At 48.5% G+C, this 22822-nt stretch overlaps 2 protein-coding genes across 8 annotated transcripts in view; both read left to right on the top strand.

The window, feature by feature from the left end:
* The window catches only part of KDM4A (lysine demethylase 4A), a 39049-nt gene extending 26176 nt beyond the window's left edge, over window positions 1-12873 (top strand). For both annotated transcript variants that reach the window (XM_074376632.1, XM_074376633.1), the window contains exons 14-22: window positions 1344-1548; window positions 2020-2096; window positions 2790-2845; window positions 4416-4524; window positions 4831-5016; window positions 7860-8030; window positions 10988-11107; window positions 11373-11465; window positions 11596-12873. In XM_074376632.1, the coding sequence (XP_074232733.1) occupies window positions 1344-1548; window positions 2020-2096; window positions 2790-2845; window positions 4416-4524; window positions 4831-5016; window positions 7860-8030; window positions 10988-11107; window positions 11373-11465; window positions 11596-11736 (1158 nt within the window). In that variant the 3' untranslated portion in view covers window positions 11737-12873. The remainder of the gene's footprint in view (window positions 1-1343; window positions 1549-2019; window positions 2097-2789; window positions 2846-4415; window positions 4525-4830; window positions 5017-7859; window positions 8031-10987; window positions 11108-11372; window positions 11466-11595) is intronic.
* Window positions 12874-13068: 195 nt separating this feature from the next.
* ST3GAL3 (ST3 beta-galactoside alpha-2,3-sialyltransferase 3) overlaps window positions 13069-22822 on the top strand; it is a 187225-nt gene continuing 177471 nt past the window's right edge. For all 6 annotated transcript variants that reach the window (XM_074376640.1, XM_074376638.1, XM_074376639.1 and 3 more), the window contains exon 1: window positions 13069-15120. The gene's annotated coding sequence lies outside the window, so the exon portion shown is untranslated. The remainder of the gene's footprint in view (window positions 15121-22822) is intronic.

The raw sequence follows: 22822 nt of genomic DNA, 5'->3' as shown, positions 1-22822 counted from the left end.
TCGAGAATGCTTTGGGGAAAAGCTGAGGGCGCGGCTTAGGCTCTGGGGGATTTCCTGCTGCCCTTGGCAGTCATTGTTTGCTGAGGAACCTGCCCTTCTGTTACTCTGGTCAGTGACGATTCCTCCCAAGTGGGTTGCAGTTCTGGCCAGTCAGTCTGGAGGACTGCAGATTTCTTTAAATTAGTCTGAACTTCAGATGAAAAGCCAGATCCTCCAATGTTGTCTCTTCTTTCCTTTGCTACCATGGATGTTGGCAGTGTTGGAAAGGAACTTGGGAGGGGTAGGAGCAGAGGGCCTGCAGGATGGGGAAGGGTGGGAAGGCACCGTGGCTGAGCCCAGCTGTGCCCCTCCCATCCCTGGGGTGTTTGATGGCTCCTCCATCATGGGTCTCTTTGGGTCCAGCTCTAGGAGGCCAGGAAGGCACCCACAGCAGCATGTGCCAGATGGCTAACTCAGTCTCAGCTGGGACCTGCACAGGGTGGTATGTTGTTAACCAGTCCCCTGGTGACGGTTAAAGTGGTGTAGCCGCCACAGAGCCTGGCAGCCAGGTTCATGTTTGCCAAAGAATGAAACTTTAGACCTAGACCAATGCACTTTGAGTTAGTAATTCATTACTTCTTTCCATTGACCAAAAACAAAGCCCAAAGAACTTTATGCCTTTGCCTGTGAGGGAAGCAGGCAGATGGCCTGGCTGTATTGTCAGCAGATCTGCCGAGTGGGGCTCAGAGTTTTATGAGTGGCATAGGCTTGGGGGTCGACATTTCTGGGCCCGTCCTTGGAACCGGGGTGATGGTGGCATCCAGTGGCAGAGCCAGCAGAGTCTTGCAGTCAGGCCATTTGCCAAGGGAAGTCCATGGACATAATAATGTTCTTCCTGAAGGGGCGGGGCCCCAAGCCAGGAATGGCACATGGGGCTCCAGCCATGCGACATGACTGCCGACATGGGCCCCAAGAGGAAGTCAGTGCTGGCTGCTGGGAGCACCTGTTCTGGGTCCTCTCCCTGGGTGGGGCCGCCGAGCCGTGCCAGGGAGCCCCCAAGAGCAGCCTGCTAACATCTCAGTGCATTTTATTACCACTTGGTTTGGAGAGATTGAAATCCCAGTTGCCTCTTACCTCGCTCCCTTTTCTCAGTTGTCCCCTGGGGGCTTTTGTTTGATGCTGCTCTGAGAGATTGAATTGGAGTCATTAGAGGTAACTTCAATTAGCAGCTCTGGGATAATGGCTGTGCACCCAAGGGCCATAGCAGTTCCTTGTGAGGAAGGGAGCAGCTTTCTACCATGGAGCAGGCGGGAGCTGAGGACTTGGCGCATGTTCACTGAGGTGTGTGCCTACTCCCTCCTCAGGTCGAGTTTGGAGGCCTTAGTCAGAACTGTGGAAATGCTTCAGATTTAGCCCCCCAGAAGCAGAGGACCAAGCCACTGATTCCAGAAATGTGCTTCACCTCGACTGGCTGCAGCACGGACATCAACCTGTCTACCCCCTACCTTGAGGAGGACGGCACCAGCATTCTAGTTTCCTGCAAGAAGTGCAGTGTCCGCGTCCACGCCAGTGAGTGCCTCTCACCTCTTCTCTACATCCTGCCCCAGTGGCGTGGGACTTCTCACTGGCAGTCCTGCCACTTGTTGGCCTCCCTGCAGCCTCCCAGTGGCCTCCCTGGTCCCTCAGTGCAGAGACTGCTTTTGTGTTCTTGGGGAGGTTGGTGCTAATTGAGTCTTGAGTTTCCTGGGACTCTGGGGTCCATGCTTTCACTGTCCACCCTGGACTGTCCTCTTGGTCACAGATACCAGGAGGGGCTCAGTCCCCAGTGCTCACTAGGTGTTTGTACCCATGAATCTAGTTTCTGACTTTTTGAGACTTTGGATCGTACTGTATGGCTACATCGTGGGGGCCCGGACTCTAGAATTCAGGGGTCTCTGTAAGATTTGGTCGTAGCTTTGGGAGGTAGTATTTGGAAAGAGTTAGTCTTCACTCTAACGCTTACATCTGGGTTTAATTTGCCCATCTCGGTGTCTCTGTTAGGTTGCTATGGGGTCCCCCCTGCAAAGGCTTCTGAAGACTGGATGTGTTCTCGGTGTTCGGCCAATGCCTTGGAAGAGGTGAGTGCTTCCATGATGTTGCTGTCTCCCCATGAGACCTGGAGTTTGCTCAGGGCTGGACTATTTCATGTGGGCTTTATGTCCCAGCAGTCTGCACGTGGCCTGTTACACAGTGATGTCAGGGAGTGTTGTCAGAATAAAACCCCACGACAGTGAGAGTGTTCTTTGCCCACCTGTGGCAGGGCAAGAATGGAGTCTGGAAACTGTTTGCTCCATTGTGTCAGGACCAAGTGGAGGTCCTCCTGTGGATGGACCATAACCCTCTGGAAAGAATTGAGCCATCAGGCTGGAGCATCAGAATAGGGCTCAGGTGGTTCATTTCATAGCCTTCTCTTCATCCCTGTCCCACCGCCCCTGGAGCCTGGCAGTGCCCACATAGGAGGCAGTCAGAGCCCTATGCCTCCAGCTTGAGCAGAGTGTCATCCATGACTCTGCTTATTGTTATTATTAATAAATAGTACCGGCAAAGAGGATTATGTTAAGTCAGGGGAGTAATTGGTGTGCTTTAGCCCCGCGTGGCCTCCCTGTCTTCCTCCAGGGGTGTGCTGTTACAGGGCTGAGCTGGCGAGGCCCCGCACGCTGTGGGCTGCTCTCTTATGTGGGGGCCACGGTTGCCCAAAGGAAGTTGAGGGGAGAGCAGATGGGCTGTTAACGACCCCGTAGTGACCACTCTCCCTCCCTGCTTCTTGGCAGGACTGCTGTTTATGCTCATTACGAGGAGGAGCCCTGCAGAGAGCCAACGACGACAGGTGAGTTCAGAGCTCTGAAGCCGCAGGCGGGCACACCGTGAGGAGGGTGGCTGTTCACCGACACGACTGATGAGGACTTGGAAAGCACATTGTTTGGGGCTGAAATAGCATCTCCAAGACTCATTTTGAAAAAGGGAAGTCAAGTGGTCCCAGAGCCTTCCTACTCTACTTCCTCTCTGAGGCAGCCCTGGAAGTAACGTCCTCTGCTCGGAGGAGCTCAGGTGGACTCACGATAGGACGAAGGCCCCATGGAGGTGACCCAGGGGCTTCACGGCTGGAAGTGAGGGTGGTTATGGTGTTAGCACGGGGGCTGGTGCAGAGGTAGCCACGGCTGTGGGCTCTGAGCCCTTTCGGCAGGCAGGCTCCCTTGCTGTTTAGAATGAGGGTGGGTGTCCTAAGGAGGACAGTGGGACGAGGAGGAGATCCCCGTCCTACCTACCCTACTGCTTCACATCTGCAGAACGCTCTGGGTTCCTTAGCTCTGAGCTGGGCTTTTTGGCTGTTGGGCAGCTCGCTTTCACTGAGCTGGATTTTTGTGTTTGGTCTTGGCTTAGTGGTTCTGAGGTAGAAATGTGAGGGGATTGAGGCTTTTGCCCTAAAGAGCCGGCTGTCTAGGGGCTAGTGCACACAGGTCAATGGGCAATGAGGTGAAGCTCCTGCTTCGGCTAAAATCCTTGGAGCACATGCACTGCCTGGCCTCCAGCCTCACAGGAATCCCCTTGTGCTGTTCTGCTTGCTACTTCCAGTCCTTTAAAGGCACTCGCTGCCACAACTTGAGGTCACTGTGTTTCTCACAATTGGAAGACAGTGGTGTTAAAGTTCTTCCTCATTTGGAGTGGAAATGGCTCTTCTTGGACCTCCCACCTTGACCTTACAACCCTTGGTCAGCCCTCCAGGGCCACGCAAAACAAATCCGTTCCCACTCTCACACCACAGCCCTGTCCGTACTGCAGACAGTGTCCCTGAGCCCTGACACTGGCTGTTTAGGTTTTCACCTGCTCTGGTTCTAAGATCTCTCGCCATCTTAGCTGATCTCATCTTGGTGCATGTCAATTTCCCCAAATGTTCAGAACTCACTTTAATTGAACAGACCTCTCAGAGTAAGTGGGGCTTGCACCAGACCTTACAGTCTGAGGTGGATGAAGGGAGCAGAAGGCAGTGGTCATTTCAGCCCGGGGAAAGGTTTGGGCAAAGGCCTAGAGGGGAGGGCGGGCTGGGGTTACTGGCAGATTGGGACATAGTTGGAGATGTTTTGAGGAAGCACCTAGGCCCTCTAATTTCTTCTCACTCCCCAGTTAGCTTGGCTCTGCTCCTTTTGCAACAGGTTGTGAGCTAGTGGTGTAAGAAGTATGTCCCTGTGCTGACCAGGGCAGTGTGGTGGGGACCTGTTTCCGCATATCATTGTGGAGACACTTCTGGTTCTTACCTCATTGGGTTTCAGGAACTTGCTGGGAAGTCTAGTGGTCAGGCCGAGTAAGGCAGGAAGCTCTATCGGCAGCCCTCGTAGGAAGAGAAGGCCCCAGGGCCTCGGAGCCAGAGAGAGACTGAGATGGCCTTTGCGTTTTGGCAGGTGGGTCCATGTCTCATGTGCTGTGGCGATTCTGGAAGCGAGATTTGTCAACATTGCAGAAAGAAGTCCAGTGGACGTGAGCAAAATTCCCCTGCCCCGCTTCAAACTGGTAAGGAGAAAGATGGGCTTGTGACTCTACATCCTATCCCTGTTTCCGGGTCTCTGTGTAGACGGGGACATAGCATTTCTGATGGCGTCCTCTGCTGGCCTTGGTTTTGGTCACGGTTTACGAGTCTCGTCCTCTGGCTAAAGCTACTTCATGAGGACACCTGTGGTCAGACACAAGATTAAAAGAGGGTGTGTGCGCCCTTGTGTTTTGGGAAGGGGGTTGGCTCTTGCATTGGGGCAGGGGAACAGTAGAGGAAACTGGACTGTTAGTTCCTGGAACCATTGGCTTGCTTTCCCTGTGTCATAGAAATGTGTCTTCTGTAAGAAGCGGAGGAAAAGAACCGCTGGCTGCTGTGTGCAGTGCTCTCACGGCCGTTGCCCAACCGCCTTCCACGTGAGCTGTGCGCAGGCCGCGGGTGTGATGATGCAGCCAGATGACTGGCCTTTTGTTGTCTTCATTACCTGCTTTCGGCACAAGATTCCCAACTTGGAGGTGAGGGGGGTGCCATTCTAGAATCCTCTCGATGGTTTCCAGGACCGTTTTCTCTGCAGGCTGTCTGTTTATTGTGTCAGCAAGTGTTATGCTTTGCGGAGCGTGCTAATGGGTACGGGGGTGGCCCCCGTCCATCTCTCCTTCCTGCCTTGTGCTTCCTAATCCAGTGGCATCAGCTGCTGTGGTCGATTCCTTTTGATTAGCTGTTCACTTGTTTGCCTCTCCTCCGGATAAACTCCTTGAGGGTCTCTGTCTTATCAATCTCGGTGTCCCTGTACTTAACACAGTGTCAGGAACATAGCAGAAACTCTGTGTAAAGTGTTGTGAACTGGGGGGAAGAGCGGTTAGCCATTAACCCCCATACAGTAGAGGGTTTTGTACTTCTCTAAACGGTGAAGCTCAGTGCAAAATCCATGAAAGGGTTTGGGGTTGAAGGTGACATTTGAAGTGGGTCTTAAACAGTAAGTAGGAATTGTGAGCAAGAGGGCCTTCAAGTCTTCAGAAACAGAATGAATGAGTCTCAGAAGAACAGAAGTGGAAGACTGGTTCCAGGAACGTGGCGGGGGTGACACTGGACAGGCAAGCAGTGCCAGAGGATGAGGGCCCTGGGCCACCATTCTTAGGAGCTTGACCTCTGTCCTTCAAGGTGTGGAGAGCTTCTCTAATATTATGATTTAGAAATATATATATATATATTTGTCTTTTTTAACAGTTCCCCTGGTGGTTGTTTGAAGAAAGGATTGAGGGAATGAGAATTTGAGGCAGGGAGACCAGTTAGCCAAGGTGAGAAGTGAGGTCTGAAGTGGGAGCACAGAGGCACAGCTTTAGGGTCACATCCAGCACTGGGCTCCTACAGTGGGTGGAACTGTGACACAGTTTGTTGACTGCCATGGGGAGAGAGGACGGAGGAAGAGGAAGGGTGAGGGAGTGAGGGAGTGTGAATTTAAGATGACCCAGGCTGCTCCCTTGAAGGGTGGAAGGGATGCTGATATGATGGTATTAACTGCAAACAGGAGCTGAGATGGGGCTGGGCTATTTTGCAGTGGGGAGGGAGGAAGATGAAAATGAGGAAAGAACCTGTAGACTGAGATTGCAGGAGAATCTGATGGAGCTCCCAGTAGGCAGCTGGATTAACTGGATTAAGACTGGGTTATCATCAGCATTTAACAGGATAGTTAAATCTAATTCCCATTAGAAACGGGGCTCTGGAGATTCCTAATCTAAGGAGCAGATGGCGGAGCAGGAGGCAGAGGGAGCAGCTGAGCAGCAGAGGGGTGGAGGGAAGCAGAGCACCACAGCCAGCAGGCCAGCAGGGGGCTCCCGAGGGCCAGCGCTGGCGGGAGGGCCAGCTGGCAGCATGGTCACTGGGTTCCCCAAACCGGTGGCTCCATGGGGCAGTCAGGTCAGAAGCCAGACTGTAGCTGGAGGAGACCACCATCAGTGAGGTATAGTCCAACAAAGGAGACGCTGATAAGAGGCTTGTCCACGATGTGGCAGAAACGATCACAAAAGGAAGGACACGACAGAGCACCACTAGCCCTGAGGATAAACTCTACCATTTGGATCATGAAGGCCAGTCTGCTGACTGGGCTCTCCTTTCTTCATAAAGATGTTTTAATTGAGCAAAAGTGCTTGGGTGTGGGTTAGGAGCTTAGGAAGAGGGATAAAATTGTCAGCGTGTAAATGGGGCTCTGGAGGAATAAAAGCCTGAGGACTCTTGAGTCCTGGCTCTGGTAAGGAAATAGGAGTTTCACGCTGGAACAGGAGAGTGGTTTGGCGGCTGTATGCTGTTGGTGCTGGGGGTTCTGTGGACTATTTCTTTCACTAATTCATTCTTCACGTATTTATTGAGCATCTACTGTATGTTAGGCAGTTTTAGGTGTGTTTTGTCTAGTGAACCAGACAAAAACAGTCCCTGCCCTCCTGCATTTCATACAGTAGAAAGATATATAGAAACAAGTAAATAATACAGCGTGTCAGATGGGAAGAAGTGTGGGGATAAATAGCAGGATACGAGAATGGAAGAGGAGGTGGTAAGGAGTGTTGTCAGTAAGTTGACACTGGGATGTGAGGGAGCCAGTGTGCAGAGCACTGGGCAGTAGCATTTCAGGTAGTGGGAATAGCAGCACAGAGACCCTGAGGAAGGAGCACGCTTGGCACGCATGCTCAGAGAACAGCAAGGAGGCCAGCATGGCTGGAGCACAGTGCCTGGGCAGCCTGGGGAGGAATGGTTAGACATTAGGCTGCCACATGCTCTGTGATCTCAAGGGCGAGTTCAGAATGAGAAGAAGGATGATGTGAGGGCCCCAGAGATGGCAGGGCCCTTGTGATGGGGAGCTGTTTGTCTGTCGTATGCAGCTGAGGACATCCAGGGGACCTGAGTCTTTGTTCCCTAGCCCAGAGGGTAGAGCTAGTGCTAAGACCTGTGTGGAACGTTGTGTGGGGGCCCTGGGCCTCAGATCACATGTTGAGTCTCTACTTTGCTGTGTGTCTAAGTTGTGTGCACTAGTAGGTGCTGTTTGGTCAGTTCCTTGCAACAAAAGGGAAATCACAAGGGTCTGTTCTGGGAGGTTGTTGTAAGATAGGGTGGTATAAGGACTAGTTGTGGACTGGGAACGGGGGAGGAGCTACATTCATGGGTGAAAATATGACACTAGGTTTTTTTATGTCTGGCTGGGGTGTGGATATCTGGAGAGACCTGGTTCAGCTCCTATCTCTTACTCCTTTTCACTTTTCCATTCTCATGCTTATCTTTTCCTGGTAAAGAGGAACCAGTTGATCTTGGTGCCCATTTGCCAGGCCTCTGGCAACGTGGGCCTAACCCAAGCCTCTGTTTTTTCCAGCGTGCCAAGGGGGCCTTGCAGAGCATCACTGCGGGCCAGAAGGTCATTAGCAAGCACAAGAACGGGCGCTTCTACCAGTGTGAGGTGGTAAGGCTCACCACCGAAACCTTCTATGAAGTCAACTTTGATGACGGCTCCTTCAGCGACAATCTCTACCCCGAGGACATAGTGGTAATGTCTGCAAGGAGCTTCTTGGGCTTTTTGGAACAGGGGTATTTTTAAGTCTGGCTGGCAGACTGGCTGTGGGCCTGCCTGCCTTTTCTAGCCAAGCCCATGGTCCCATCAGTCATTCCCTGAACAGAAAAGCATTTGTGCTGGTCTTTCTGTGCAGAGAAAATTGTGTGCCACTCAGATGCCTTGCTTCCTCTGGAAGCTTCTAGGAATCAGCATTTTCTGTAGTTCTTTGAAACATGCTTGTATTTCTGTCTAAACTACTCCTGGAGGCGTTCTGGTGTGGTTTCCAGCCCAGGCTTCAGAATAAGACCAGTTTGTCAGTACAAGCTGCATCGCTTAGTAGCTGTGTGATTTGGGGGAGAATTACCCAGCTGAACTCTTTTCTACCATGTCTTCTTAGTAGATGTATGGAATTTGCTTTTGGTTCTGTATAGTTGAAGGCTTTGGGGCTGAATAGAAACTGCTTGGAGGCATCCCTGGCCTGCTTATGTTATCAACACCTGAGACACTGGGGGCCCTACCTGGACCCAGTCCTGGGTTTCCTGGCTCAGGACTGAGGACTCAGTTCAGGTTTCCCCTATCCTCACCCCCGACCCTGCCTTCTTTTCTTGTTAGACTAAGCACCAGTGTAGCGGGAGGAAGCCACTTCTTCCTTTACCAACAGGTGTTTCCCACATTTATACCACACTAGCAACTTAGTTGCTAAAAGCACTCATTAGTTATAAGGTGGTATCAGTGTTTGTGGCAGTGGAATAGCTAAGATTTATTAAAGCTTTTCCAGTTCGCCAGGCACTACGTATGCTAAGTGCTTCACCCAAGTATCTCATGCCTCATTCCAACTCTGAGAAGTAGGTGCTATCTCTGACTCAGAGAACAGTGATCTCAGGTCTCTTCTAAAAGTTACGGAGGACTTAAAGAGCTTGTATTACCAAAGAGCTTGTGTGTTTGAATTATGTGTGTCAGTATTTTCTCATTAGAAATTAAAACAGATTAAGTGATTTGAAGTAGTCCCTTTTAAAATGAAAAACAACTTCATTTTAAATAAAACAAAAAACATTAGTGAGAAGAGTGCCATTTTCCTACAGTTTTGTGTGTCTTTTTAATGTCACATCTTCGGTTTGTTGCCGTATATTGTTTTGGTTAAAGTATATGAAAGAAATTTGGCCTCACAGGGATATGTAATTGAAAAGGGGAGGAGTATTTAAATAGCCTCTCGGATGATTGTGGTTATTCTACTTCGCTACTACACCAAAGCTCAACGAGTGGTTATTTCTCAAAAGCTAGAAGCAGTGTGGAATCTGAAAGCAGCTCAGCGAACCTTGCGTGCTCTACTACGTTGAAGTTCGTGGGTCTGTCTTGCACCGGGAACGGGTCTTTGACCCAGGCATGATTTTGTGCCATCATCCACGTTGATGCAGTGGGCTCTGCCAGTCTTCCAGATGTTAAGTTTTATGATGCTATATCAAAAATGCAACTTACGATGCAGTATCACTTTCATTTGTATCATCGATCTGAGAAAAATCTTTACATTTTAGGAAGCTTCAAGCTCATGGTGGTGATACAACTCTTCTGAAATTCTAATTTGCGCTTGAAAGCCTGGGTTTTATTATTGGTGGTACTGTCAGTTGTTTTCCTCGAAGTGACAGGCCCACTTCATTCATTTTCAGGAGGCTGTTTGCCAGTACCCAAGTCTGAATAACCATAGTTTGTCGGTTGGTATTTTTTTTTTTTTAAATCTGGTGTTCAATGAAAAAAAGCAGTTACTTCTTACAACTTGAACAGTTAGACCATGCTTTTCCTCTAGACAACCATCATGCTTTGGCGTCCAGCAGAAGTGTCTTTTGGGTACTAACACATGAACTCAAAGATTAAGGTTTAATAAAAGTAATGCTTTTTCTGCTTCATCAAGGGACAGTGTTACGTGAAAGTAGGTTTTCCCCCCTTTTCCTACAGTATGAGTCCACAGCGGTTAAGAGTGCAGTAACACGTAGTAGAGCTCAGGGCCATTGGTTTGTGCTGAGGTGCCAGCAGGTGTACCTGTGATAGGTTTTGCACAATCACTGCAAATGTCAACACAGTGAAAGAGGCTAGTAATGTTTTAATGCTGTTATGGAAACCGTCATGCCCTCACATGCTCCTGTGGGCGTCTCAGGGACCCCTCTGGTCTGCAGACCACACTTTAAGAGCTGCTGCTATAGGAGAGGAAACTTAATCTCTGAGAACTTAAGTGACTTATCAAGGATCACATACTGGGCTAGCTAAAACTTCCACCTGAGATTGGGGGGGGGGCAATACTTTCTACCTGATTGTTGAATTTATACACATTATAGTTACTGAGTACCTAGTCAGTGATGGGCACAGTATACAACCATTTCTACTCAGTAAGTGAGCAGGAGTATAGAACCTTCCTAACTCTTGTCAGTAGTAGTGAAGTTGGTAAGAGCAGTTTGAATATTGCCTCATTTTAGACTCTGCCCTGCTCCCTCCCCTGTGTGTACCTTTTCAGGCCACGTTCCCAAGGATGTTCTCCCCGGTCTGCCCATCAGACCTTTCATTCAGCTACCATGAACACGCTCGTACATTGACCTCCCACTTTATACCAAGCCCTCTGCTGGCATTGCAGCAAGGGTACTCCCTTCTGCAGGGAGTAAGAGTCCTAAAGTTTTTTGCCAAGTCCCTTGGTAGGTGTTCCTGTTAAGAACCCACTTCTTAAAATAGCTGAGCGCAGTTTGAGTGTTTGTTCCTGGAAGAGCCCTGTCCCTTAAGAGACACAGTCGAAGGAATGTGAGAAGGACTCTTGATCGTGGCACTTGTCATCTACCTTTATTGAGTTTACTAAGTTGACTTTTTTCGTTGACCAAGAAGCAGTAGCCAGCAGAGATATGGGGCCAACTTTGGGGCAGGTCTTTAGAAGGTGGACCTTCTTTCACTCTTCTCCCTTCCTGTTCCCTCAGAGTCAGGACTGTCTCCAGTTGGGTCCACCTGCTGAAGGGGAAGTAGTCCAAGTGAGATGGACTGACGGCCAAGTCTATGGAGCCAAGTTTGTGGCCTCCCACCCCATCCAGATGTATCAGGTAGCCAAAGATTTTTGCTGGGGATGGGGGAGGGGGGAGGGTACTTGATTAATTCATTGTTTCCTCTTGGGCCAGAGGCAGGTATTTGCTTTTGGGAGTGCTAAGGACTGCCCTGTGTCCAGTCTGCCAGGTATGGCTTCAAACATGGCAGGCTTTACTTCAGTGTTCTAAACCCTTCCTGTGACTGCAGGAAATTGCACTGTGAGTGGTGGACCAGGGAGAGAGGGAAGGATATCTTGGCCAAAGGCCTTTGTTTCCTTGGTAGGTGGAGTTTGAGGATGGCTCACAGCTTGTGGTTAAGAGAGATGATGTGTATACGCTGGATGAAGAGCTTCCCAAGAGAGTCAAGTCTAGACTGGTGAGTGTGTTTTCTGTGTGCCCTCGGTTCCTATCTGGGAGGGAGGGAACAAAAGAATGTGTTCCTTTGGCTTTTTTCTCTGGGATGATTGGCCACAAAGGGCTCATTTGGCTTGCCTGTTCTTCTGCAGTCAGTAGCCTCAGACATGCGCTTCAATGAGATTTTCACAGAGAAAGAGGTTAAGCAGGAAAAGAAACGGCAGCGAGTTATCAACTCAAGATACCGGGAAGATTACATTGAGCCTGCACTGTACCGGGCCATCATGGAGTAGATGCTTCCAGTGGCCAAGAGATTCCCAGCTGTCAAGCCGAAAGCACTCTGGGGTTCCACAGCACAGCAGCCACTTGGAACTCTGAAGTCTCTAAAAGTGAATTGTAAAATGAAAAGGAATGAAATAACCGACCCCATCATCTTCTCACCCCACCCTCATCGAATTCCACTGTAGTGAAAGGACAAGCCGTTCTTGGACATGTGGCAACAGCCACTGATCTCCCAGCTGATGGGCTGAGCACTGGAACGCTGTGGCTGCATTGGCCCCGGTCTAGAATGGGGTCGACTGTGCTGGCTGGGCTGGTTGCCCTGTACCTGGCCTAGGACTTAAGCTTCCTAATGATCACCTGCACCAACTAGGCAGAGGTGCTGGTGCTTGCCCCTCCACCCTTTTGTATTTATGTGTGTGTGTGTGTGTGTGTGTGTGTGTGTGCGCACGCGTGCGTGTGTGCGTGTGTGTGCTTGGTCTGGACCAGCTTCTGCCAGCCCCTGGCCTTTACTTTCTTCCTTGCCTATCCAGGGCAACAAAAATGTGAAATTCTGCCCTCAGCTTAGCTGAGTGAGGGCTCCTGGGGGTTGGCTGGAGATGGGTGTGGCATCTGTCTGTCCCTGGAACTGCCTCAAGGGAGTGCTGGCAAAGTAATGAGATGCCGAGAAGTTAAGGCCACTTCTTGGCCCTCTCTTGAAGGAGAAGATGGGGGTTGCGTGGGTGTGTGCCTGTAAATACCACGCTAGGCATGGAGCCGCTGAGGACAGTGTTAGAGGATGTGGGTGGGGAAGACCCTGAAGGGGGACTCTAATGATGGAAGCAGGCAGAGCCTGGTGGGTGATTCTGTCAACAGAAAATTGCAATCATGCAGGGGCTGGGAGGGTTAAGATGAACTGGGGCCACTGGAGACTGGGGCAGGTTTAGATGTGCCTCTTGTCTGGGGGTGGGAGGGAGCTGATTTGGGGGGGGGGTGGGACTGGAGGGCAACACTGAAGGGGTTAAACAGGTTTTTGCTCCTCATGAATTTGTTTGCCTGGGTCCAGGATCGGAGGGCTTCACACTTATACCCTGTGTATACAAGAATCAGATTTATAATACTTCCCCATTTTTTGTTACGTATGAACGCTATAAACCAAATTATTTTGAAAACCGGTGCATCACCTTGTCCTTAGCAATAAAATATATTGAGCAGAGGTTTGGCTGTATCTGCCCCAAGGAGCCCGAGTGGCCCAGGGTCAGGCCGAGAGTGTATCTAGTCACAGGCCATGGAACAGGGCCGTGTATTTTATGAAGGCTCAGTAAGGCAGGATCCAGGAAGCCCTCCTGAAGAGATGGGTTGCTTGTCAAGTTCTGGTCCTGTGGCTCTGTATGGTGGGACCTGGGGAGCAGAGGCACATCTGGCCATGAGTACCTCCTTTTGCTTTCCTTGCCTTAGTGATGGGGAGGAAGAGGTAGTAAGAGGAAGGACCAGGCCACTTCCACAGCCTTGTAGAACTGAATTTGATCTCATCTTGCCCCAACTTGTTAACTTCATTGAACAGATACAAGTTTATGCCGGTGTCTGTTCCATCAAAATTGTGGAGCTAGCCTGAAAGGAAGCAGTATATTTTAGGTGCTTGAAGAGCAAGGCATCGATCCCCAGGTGGGTTCTGAAGCTGTTCTGAGCTTCCTGTAGTTGGAGAGATGCTTCCCTGGGGGAAGACCCAGTCCCTTTGACCCCCCAGTGAGTTCCTGAGGTCCAGGTGGACAAGGATAGAGCAGCAGCAGGGCAAGGAGGGTTCAGTGAATTGGGCACAACAGAGCTGTTCCAGCTGGTCTTGGACAGCCAGGTACTAGGCCCTATTTCTTGGCTCCTTCCAGGTGCGGGTCAGCTCAGCAATTCAATGCTTCTTTGTGTCCTGGAGCTTGGGAGGTGGTTGTCACCTGGTGTCTGGTTGTGGGGGAAGGGAGGAGCAGCAGGTCTCAAAGATACTCTTCTATGCCAGTTCCCTCCCTCCTGGGGCCGTGAAAGGGAGGTTGACTTTTTTTGTCCAGCACCTAAGGATTCCTAGGGGAGAGTAGACAGAGCCAGGACTTAATGGATTGGCAATCCCTGGGAGCACACATCTTTGGAGGGAAGGAACACTTCCCCAGACTTGGTAAGGAGGGTCCCAGACCTCCTTACCTCTCACTGACCCTAGCATCCCCAGCCCTACTGAACGACAGGCAGAGCTGGGGTGTTTGGTGTAACCCCTGTCGAGTTCTTGCTCAGCAGCTTTTTTTCTAGAAACTTACTTTTATTTTGGCCTAATGTTCTAACCCCCTGGGAAACTGAAGTTTAAAGAGGTGATGATGCTCAAACCACACAGAACAGGCTGTCTCTCCTGCCTGCAGTGAGGCCTGGGCTCAGAGGACTGGCTGACTCCAGGGAAGCGCCCAGCAGGTCTTAGGCAGGCTCCCCTCAGAAGCCTTCTTGCCAGGGCAAACTGCCTTCCTTTGCAGTCATGGATCACAGCCTGACAGTTCCTCCTCTCTCTGTAAATCCCCTGGGAAGAATTTCCTTTTAAATTGCGCCCCAGGAGGATGCCAGGGCTCAGCTGCGGGAATGAGGGAGTGGGGTGGGAGAGCTGGGACCGCCAGAGCTGCAAAGGGTAGACGAGTCGGGGCCGAGTGGTCCTATGCCCAGACTAAAAATTTTCTGCGAGGCTCTAAAGTTAGTGATAAATAAGGGCAGCCAGTGACCTCTGTCCTCCCTAACCCACAGGACTGGGCAAGGTCACCCAGCTCGTGGACGTCCCACAGCTTTGGGACTCAGCCTGGCTCCGGGCTGATGCCTGTGTCCCTCGGCGTGGAAAGATCGTGGCCCCTCGCCCCCCGCATGGGCGAGGAAACAGGGTCGTCCCGGCGGACAGCGAGCCCCGCGGCCGTCAGAGGTCAGCGCGCTCTCCGGAGCGTCAAGCCGGGGAAAGAGGATTGCTCAAGGTGGCGGATGGGCTCCTTGTAGAGTGCTGGGCGTCCGCTCGAGCTTCCCAGTCCTGGCCCCCGGGAGGGGTGGCCGGGTGGGAGAACTGGGTTCCCGTGCCTAGTGGGCTGCTAGGGGCTTGCGCCCGCCCACGGCCTGCAGCACAGCTCGGCATTGGTCAGCCGTGCGCCCCGCCCGGCGCCCGTGCGCCGATTGGCCGCTGATGCCCGGCGCTGAGGCGGAGAGCGGGATTGGTGGTCCCGCCGTACCCGGGTCGCGGCCGTGCGCTCCGCCCGCCGCTGCGTCCCCACTATGGCGGCGCCCAGGCAGCCCACCGCGTCGTGGGCGCCCGCCGGGGTCCCCCGCGGCCGCCGCCGCCGCCTCCGCCGTCGCCCCCGCCTTCCCGCTCGCGTTGAGCCGGGCGCCGCCTCCTCCCTGCCTCCCTCTCCTCTGCGGTAAGGGCGGGTCCTGCGCGCGTCGGGAGGGCAATCACCGCGGCTAACGGTTGCCGCGCCGCCCCTCCCCTCCCCCGCCGCCCTCGGTCTCCGGGTCCGGGGGGAGGCGCGGAGCCCGCACGCGCTGCTGCTAGGAAAGGAGGGGTCGGGCGCGGCCCCGCCATCTCTGAATAATGAAGTCTGGCTCTGACTGGGGGCTCGGGCAGGGAGCCCGGGCCCTGGACGACCTCGCCAGGGTAGGGACTGCCAGGCCTCGGGAGAGAGAACGGCTGGACCTGGGCCGAGCGGTCTGAGGTCACCAGCGCGCGAGACCCCGCAGCGCTGCGCACCTTGGCGCAGAGGAAGGACATGTCAGGCGGGCCTTCTCTATGGGAAGAGGGAGGAAAAGTGGAAAGCCTGAGTGGGAATCAGCAGCATACGGGTAGCAGTTGTCATTGCTTTTTGCTCTACCAGCCTCCAGATGTTCAGGGGCCCGGGGTCAATTTGATTGACAGACTACCGCCTTCTGCTTTCTCTCCTGTGGTACTTCTCCCCATTGTTTACTCTGTGATTATGCTTGTAGGAGGAAATATCTTAGTGATGAAAGTAAGTTTGATTGGGATAGTATCCTACGAATATTTCGAATTCCTTTTTACAACAGTGCCCTTTTTTTTATAGTTCCTTAATAAACCTCATTTATGTTTGTGTTACTCGCACGTATGAAGGACTGAAACTTATGAACTGAATCATTGTTATTAATTGAGAGAGAGACCAATGAAGGTAGCTGTTATTTTGTAAAGAAATACGAACTTTTCTGTGGATTCACTTTGAGTTATCTTTACTATAGCTGATTGAACACCAAGCTGGGAGGAAAAAAAAAAAAAGCACTGATTAGGTTCCTGAAAGGAAACAGTCCTCATGGAAAATTAGGTTATTTCTAAGTCAGAATCACCTTGGAGTGATGATTATTGCCTTGTTTGGTGTATCTTCAAATCAAAAGGATTAAAAGGAAGTTGGTACAAAAATTTATGACCAAATGTTTTTTTCAAATAATCTCTTAAGGCAGTAGCAGCTCCTAAGATGAAAGATTCTGAACTCAAGGGTATTTTGAAGTATTAACTGATGAATCTTTCTATTTCTCATGTCTAAATGTCTCACCATGGTTTAATAAAAGAAAATTATTAATGAGGGGAAAAGGCGTGCATATTCTTAGAGACTAAGTGACTGCATCATCAATAAAGTGTCTACTGAGTGCATATTGTGTGCAAGGCAATGAAACTGTGGGGACCTCATGACCTGTATTATTGTATGAGGCTTGTTCTAATGGGCCTGCGAGATAGTTGTGGGGATAAAGGGTACACAGGAAAATGATCACTAATAATGTGGTCTCTGGAATTCCAAAACAGTAGGGACTATGAGAATTTGGGGAAAGGAGAAATCCATGTGTTTGAGGAAAGTTTCACAGGGGAGCTGAGGCTTGAGTTGAGCCGTGAATGGGTAGGCCTGGGTGGTGAAGAGACAGAAGTGAGGAAATGAGAAGGTGAAGATGGGAAAGGTGGCAGAGGAGAACCGAAAATGATCATGGGTGGTTTCAGGATGTTCTTACTGGACAAAGTAGGAGATGAGGTTGTACAAAAAAGATAGGTTGATAGCATCAAATCAGGAGGTAACTTTGTCCTCAGTAGAGCAAAGTATAAAGAAGTAGTACTTCAGATGAAGCTGGAGCTAGCCATTAGAACCATGTACAGTAGCACTGCATTTGGCCTTGTGACTTTTCTGATTAACCTCTCAGCTACCCAGGATCCTCACCCCAAGATTCATTTTTGCCTTTCTTCTTTTCGTCCCTTGTGTTAAGCTGGTTGCCAGCTCTTGTTGCTGCTACCTCCACACTCTTTTCTAGCTTCTTTCTCTGCCTACTGTCATCACCCTGATTTGGGGCCATTGATAACATTCTCTTGAATTACTGCAGAAACCCCCCAGCCTTTCCCCGCCCCCTTCCTCCCATCTATCCTGTGTACTGTTGTCACCTCCTGGTAACTAACTGCCTCAGCCTAGACTTCTAATGGCTTACCACCATCTGCTGAGTTAAGCACAGACCAGCCTGGCCTGGGCAGTGTGGGTAAAAGCACTATTTGCCATTTCCTTAGTTTTTTTTTAATATTTCTGGGTCAGTGGAACTATTTGCTCTTCGTGTGTTGCTGTTTACTTCAAATCTTTGCTCATGTTGCTTTTTCTATCTTCAGTGACCACCCCCCACCTTGAATCTCTAGTTGTTGGTTTTTACCCATGTTTCAGGGCCATTTGATATGGAACTTTCTTTGTGAAGTTTTCCTATGCTTTTCTTACCATCTAGATGGGACTTGTATCTCCTTTAAACCATCATAACACTAGAGCCTGCCTTTTTTCGTCTGCTGCCAACGTAAGACTGAAGCTTTTCCAAGACATGGGCTATCTGCATCATCTAGCACAGTGTTTTGTACATGCATAGTAGGTACTTGGCAATATTTTACATTGAACCTAGCTTTGAACCAGGATGGATGCAAACAAAATTATTTACACAGCCAAAACTTTCATCATAAAATCTGTAAATAAGTTTCCTTATGTGAGAGAATTCCTTACTGAGAGAGTACATTGATCTGGATAGCTTGGATTAAGCTGAATTAACAAAAATTGTCAAGATTTCAGTAGCTTAACAGAACAAAAGTTGACTTCTTATTCATGCCTCGTGTCTAGCATGATTGCACAGGTAAGTCTGCTCCTCTCAGTCACTCAGGAACCCAGGCTGATGGGAACTCCATCTTAACATGGTGTTTCCATGATCATTTTTATCGAGTGGAAGATGGTGATCAAAGGACAGTGGCTTTTAAAGTTTCTGTCCTGAAGTGGCACATGTCACTTTCATTTATGTATCATTGGCTAAAGCAAGTCATGTGGCCATGCCTAATTTAAAGAAGGGCAGGAAATTGCAGTCTTAGCATGTGCCCAGAAAGCAAAAAGCCAGAAATAACTGTTGGACAGCACTAATGTCTGCTACATCTTCCTGGAGTAGCACAGCCCATGGAAGATCAGAGGTAGTAAAATCAGATGGGCTACTGAAGAGAAACATATTAACAGTAGCAAGAAATAATAGCTCTCGGCATGGGATGAAGGTGAATTAGGAAGTCAGAACTCCATTAGAGGCAAACAGGCCAAGGCCGTTGCTACAAGGGCAGTCAGTGCTATTCCAGCCATAGCACGGTCTTTCCCAAGAGCATTGCTGTTTTACAGCGCCCTCTGTAATGAACACAGGAATGGTCCTGAGGCGTCCACAAAAAGTTAAATTTTATTCAAGATATTCAATTTAGGAAGCCAGGAAGTGTGTAATAACTTGAGGTACATTTTCACCTGAATGGTTAAAACAAAAAGGATCTTAGTCCAACCTTATTAGTTTAATTGGGTTTAATGGAGGCTGTAAAACTTTGGTATTTGGGGAGGAGATTTCACTTTCAAAAAAGAAAATGAAAGAATGGATTGAAATCTGGCTTCTGCCACTGATTGCCTGATACTGAGCATGTGTCTTCGGTCTGAGTTTCCTCATCAGGGAAATGCATAGGGTGATTACGAGTTCATTTTGCATGAAGTGCTTTGCATAGTACGTAATTCAAAGTAAACAGACATGATCATGATCAGTAGCAGCAGCAGGGTTTGAAGAAACTGAGAAATCAGGTAAGAAAATCCCAGGGATGTAGGCAGAAGGATTCCCCCAGATTTTCCTACCTGTTCCCCCTTCCTTGGATCGCATCCTGCCACACCTTTCTTATTTTTGTATATATCATATTTTATTTTACTTTGTTGTATATGTGTCTGTAGCTTCCACTATACTAGGCTCCCTTGTCATCCCACAGAGAGTTATTGAACATGAACTCTGTGCTAGGCTCTGTGCTAGGTCACGGTGTTATAAATGTAAAAGGCTTATCACACGCCTCAGAGAGCCTCTAGTCTGGTAGGACCAGAAGCCAGTAAACCAGCAGTCAGGATACAGTGTAACAGGCTTTGTTTGAAGGTCCTGTGGGATCCCCTCAAAGGGGACCTGATGTCACACAGAGAATATAAATAATGGTTTTCTAGAGAAGCTCACACCTAAGTCTTGAAACAACTAATTAGCTGGGCAAATATGGGTTTTCAGGCAGGAAACAATGTATGTAATGGCCTAGAAACACAAGAGAATGTGGCTACGTCCTGAAGATGCTTACGAGGCAGGAGAACAGGATGTGTTCGGGAGTGTGTGGGGGCTGCAGAGGTCAAATTGTGAAGACTTTTGAGTTCAGGAGTTTATCCTGATGAGAAGGAAGAGCCACTGAAGGATTTGAAGGTAGGAAATGACTTTATCAGCTTTGCCTTTTAGGAAGATCACTGTGTGTGGAGGCAGGAGAGGAGTGAATGTCCTGTCTCCCTGACATGGGAAGTTCTAAGGTTTGCAACCATAGTACCACACCTGCTACACAGAGTAAAATATTTATGTATGAGGAGAGCTTAGAATGGAGGGAAGGTTATCAGTTAGACTACTGCAGTAATAGGAGGGGCATGTCCACGTCCTTTCCAGGGGTACAGGAGTCAGCAGACCAGGATTTCCATTGTGGCTTCACCAGTTTCTACAGTATGGCCTTGGGCAGGCTTCAGGACCTCTTGTGTTGTCTTGGCTTTCAAATTTGTAAAATGGGGATAAAAATCCCTACCTTGCCAGGTTGTTCTGAAAATCTGAGCAAATAAGTGTAAAATGCCTGGTCTTGTACTATTGGATACATGAGGGACCTATTATAATAAAAATAATAGTTTTAAGATTCTTAACCTGAAGTGTATTACCTGGTTCATGGTAGGTGATCATCAGCCTAAAATCGCACCACCTAGAAATAACCACTGCCAACATCGTGGCTTTATTTACACATCTTAATTGATTGATGACGCTGGTCTGGGCAGGTTAGGCATAGGGAATTATTCTGAGATCATGAGGGGAAGAGTTGGTTAGTATGAATATTATACCAATTTAAGCATTCTTCATATCCCAACAGATTATATGTGGCCATTCAGCCTTTCCCAGCCATCAATCAGAAGTGACACTTGCACACATGCAGATGCTCTTGTCACTGACGTTCTGACGTTCTGTCTGCCTGGGCTGCTGACGTGTGCGCCCCTCCTTCGCCTGTCCTCCTCACTGCCGACTGTTGCCCTGAAGTTTTGCTCCTCCTCAGTCTTCTAAATATGTTTGTAAATGTGATAACGGGGTTTTAATTCCAATTTGTTCTCCTTCAGGATTCTCCCTGGTCATCCTGGCTGACAGGAGTTTCTCCCCCTCGAACTTCTGCGCAACGTAATTTATGTTATTCTGATTAAATGTTGTCGACTGCCTTGTCTTACCCTTATTTGTCTATATGTCAGTAAATTTCCCTTTTTCTTGATAGCAGTTTTCCTTACAAAATAATGGGAAGATGGCATGTTTATGTATTTTTAACATAGCTTAAAAACCCATGGAAGCCTTTTGTTTGAAATATGTTAAACAAGTTAGAATATTCTGTTACTAAATTTTCTAAGTATATAGTAGTGATTTTTAGACTTTTTGGTCTCAGGACCCTCTTTATAAGTTTAAAAATTATGAAACCCCAGAGAACTTTCTTTTTTGTGGGTTTTGTCCATTGATAATTAATGTATTAAAAATTACTGAGAAAATTTAAAATCATAATACACAAGCACACACTCTGTTAGCTGTGAGGACAGTGGTATAGTCACATGCTATATGTCACATGTTCCGTAGCCTCCGGAAAACCGTGCTGGGCTCTTGTCAGTAAGAGCGAACAAGGCAAATAATGTCTGAGAATTACTGTGAAAATAGTTTTAAACTCATAGATCCATTGAAAAGGTCTTGGGGACCCTCAAGGGTCCTGAGACCACAAATTGAGAACTGCTGGCGTATAGATATGAGAGTTTTTATAAGCGACACTTTTATATCTTTTTGGCAACAGAGTAACATAAGGATGAAATCACTGCCAAACATCTGTTTTCATAATGCACTCAACATAGTTTCTTTAAAAAAAAAAAAAGAAAAAACCTAGTTTCTAGCTTTTGTTAAGACACATTCTTCACCTTGAAAGAGCAGGTATGCATATTTTTGGAAAATCTTCTAGGTGCCATACTGTTAACAGACATTTGCCGTCCCAGAAAAGATCAGCAACCTTGAAACACCAGTATTTTTTGTGAAAGAAAAATATACAACTGCTCTTCAAGTTCTAGAAATCTTATACGTGCTTGGCCAGATGATAACCAGAGAACTCTGAGGCATGTGGTTACTCACCAGCTTATTGTCAAGTTTAATTATGATCCTATTTAAAATAAGATCTACTTTTTATGAAATTAACCACAGAGATGTCATTTTTTAACGCACAGACTGCACTGCACCACACAGCAGTGGTGAGTGTTGGTACCAATACCCACCATGCTGTGGAACTTGCACACTTTCTGAGGATTCTTCCTGAACCTCACGTGCCACAAAACATCTGACATAGGGATTGTGTGAGGAGGCCAGCAAACACTGAAATTAAATACCAGGAAAGTTCATGAACAGAAGTTCTGGTATCTTCTTTTGTTACCTTGGTGAATCATTTTGAGTGCTGTTTGTGATGTCCATCCTCTCTGACGGCAGAGGCCTGGGCTGTTACAACAGCCTCATCTTGTTCTTTCCGGCCATCTCCAGGCAGTCCTCCATCTTGCTACTCAAGGGATCTTTCTAAAAAACAGGTCTGTGTCACTTCTCTGCTTAATCCCTTCAGTGGTTCTCCATTGCCGGGTGGGATAAATTTGAGACTCCTTAGATCTACTGTTTTGCTGCTTCAACGTCTTTGCTGAAGCTTTTCTGAAACCTCACAGACAGTTACTAATTTCCACTGCCCCACAATGTCTGTAGCTGTTTAACTCCACGCATTACACTGTTCTTGAGGGCGGTTACCACACTGTCCTACTGCTCTGTTCAGGTGAGTAATAGTGGCTTCTGCCTGGACTGATAAGAACGACATAGCTTCTAGCATGGTTCCAACATAGTTATTCTGCAGCATTATATTTCTTTCCTTGCCTTTTTTTTTTTTTTTTTTTAAGATATGAGCAGGTAAACACTATGGAACTGCTACGTAGCCTAAGACATCCAAAGTCCTAGAGACGTAATAGCAATGGAAGGGAGCATTTGTCTCATGTTTTCTAATGATGTATTTTACACGTACAAGAATGTAACAATATAATTATACCCATCACTAAATCTTAACATGCCATATTGCTTCAGTTTTTGTCTTTTTAAAGAAATAGAACATTTCCAGTAAAAGCCCTCTGTATATTTCTCCCGATCTCCTTCCTCCTTCACCATTCAATTCACTGTCTTGAATTTAAAGTTTTAAAATTCCCATACATGTTCTTACGCTTGTGCACTTTTGCTACATGTTATGTGTCCATGTACAATACGTAGCAGGGGCCACCAAACAGGCCTGTGGGTTTTACTGGAATTCAGCCATAGCCATGTTTAAGTATTGTTCCTGACTGTTCTCGTGCTGCAATCATCTGTTTCCGGTTTTCTGGACATATTGCCATCTGCCATCCCCTAGCCACCTTCCACACCAGCCCCCATCCTTTTATCTCCATTGGCCCAGACAAAGCAAGGTCATCTTTTCAAATATTCCAGTTGAATTTTCTCAAGGCTGATTGAAGT

This window comes from Camelus bactrianus, chromosome 13 (assembly GCF_048773025.1).
Source record: "Camelus bactrianus isolate YW-2024 breed Bactrian camel chromosome 13, ASM4877302v1, whole genome shotgun sequence".
Lineage (NCBI taxonomy): Eukaryota > Metazoa > Chordata > Mammalia > Artiodactyla > Camelidae > Camelus > Camelus bactrianus.
This window is presented reverse-complemented; position numbering and strand designations above follow the sequence as displayed.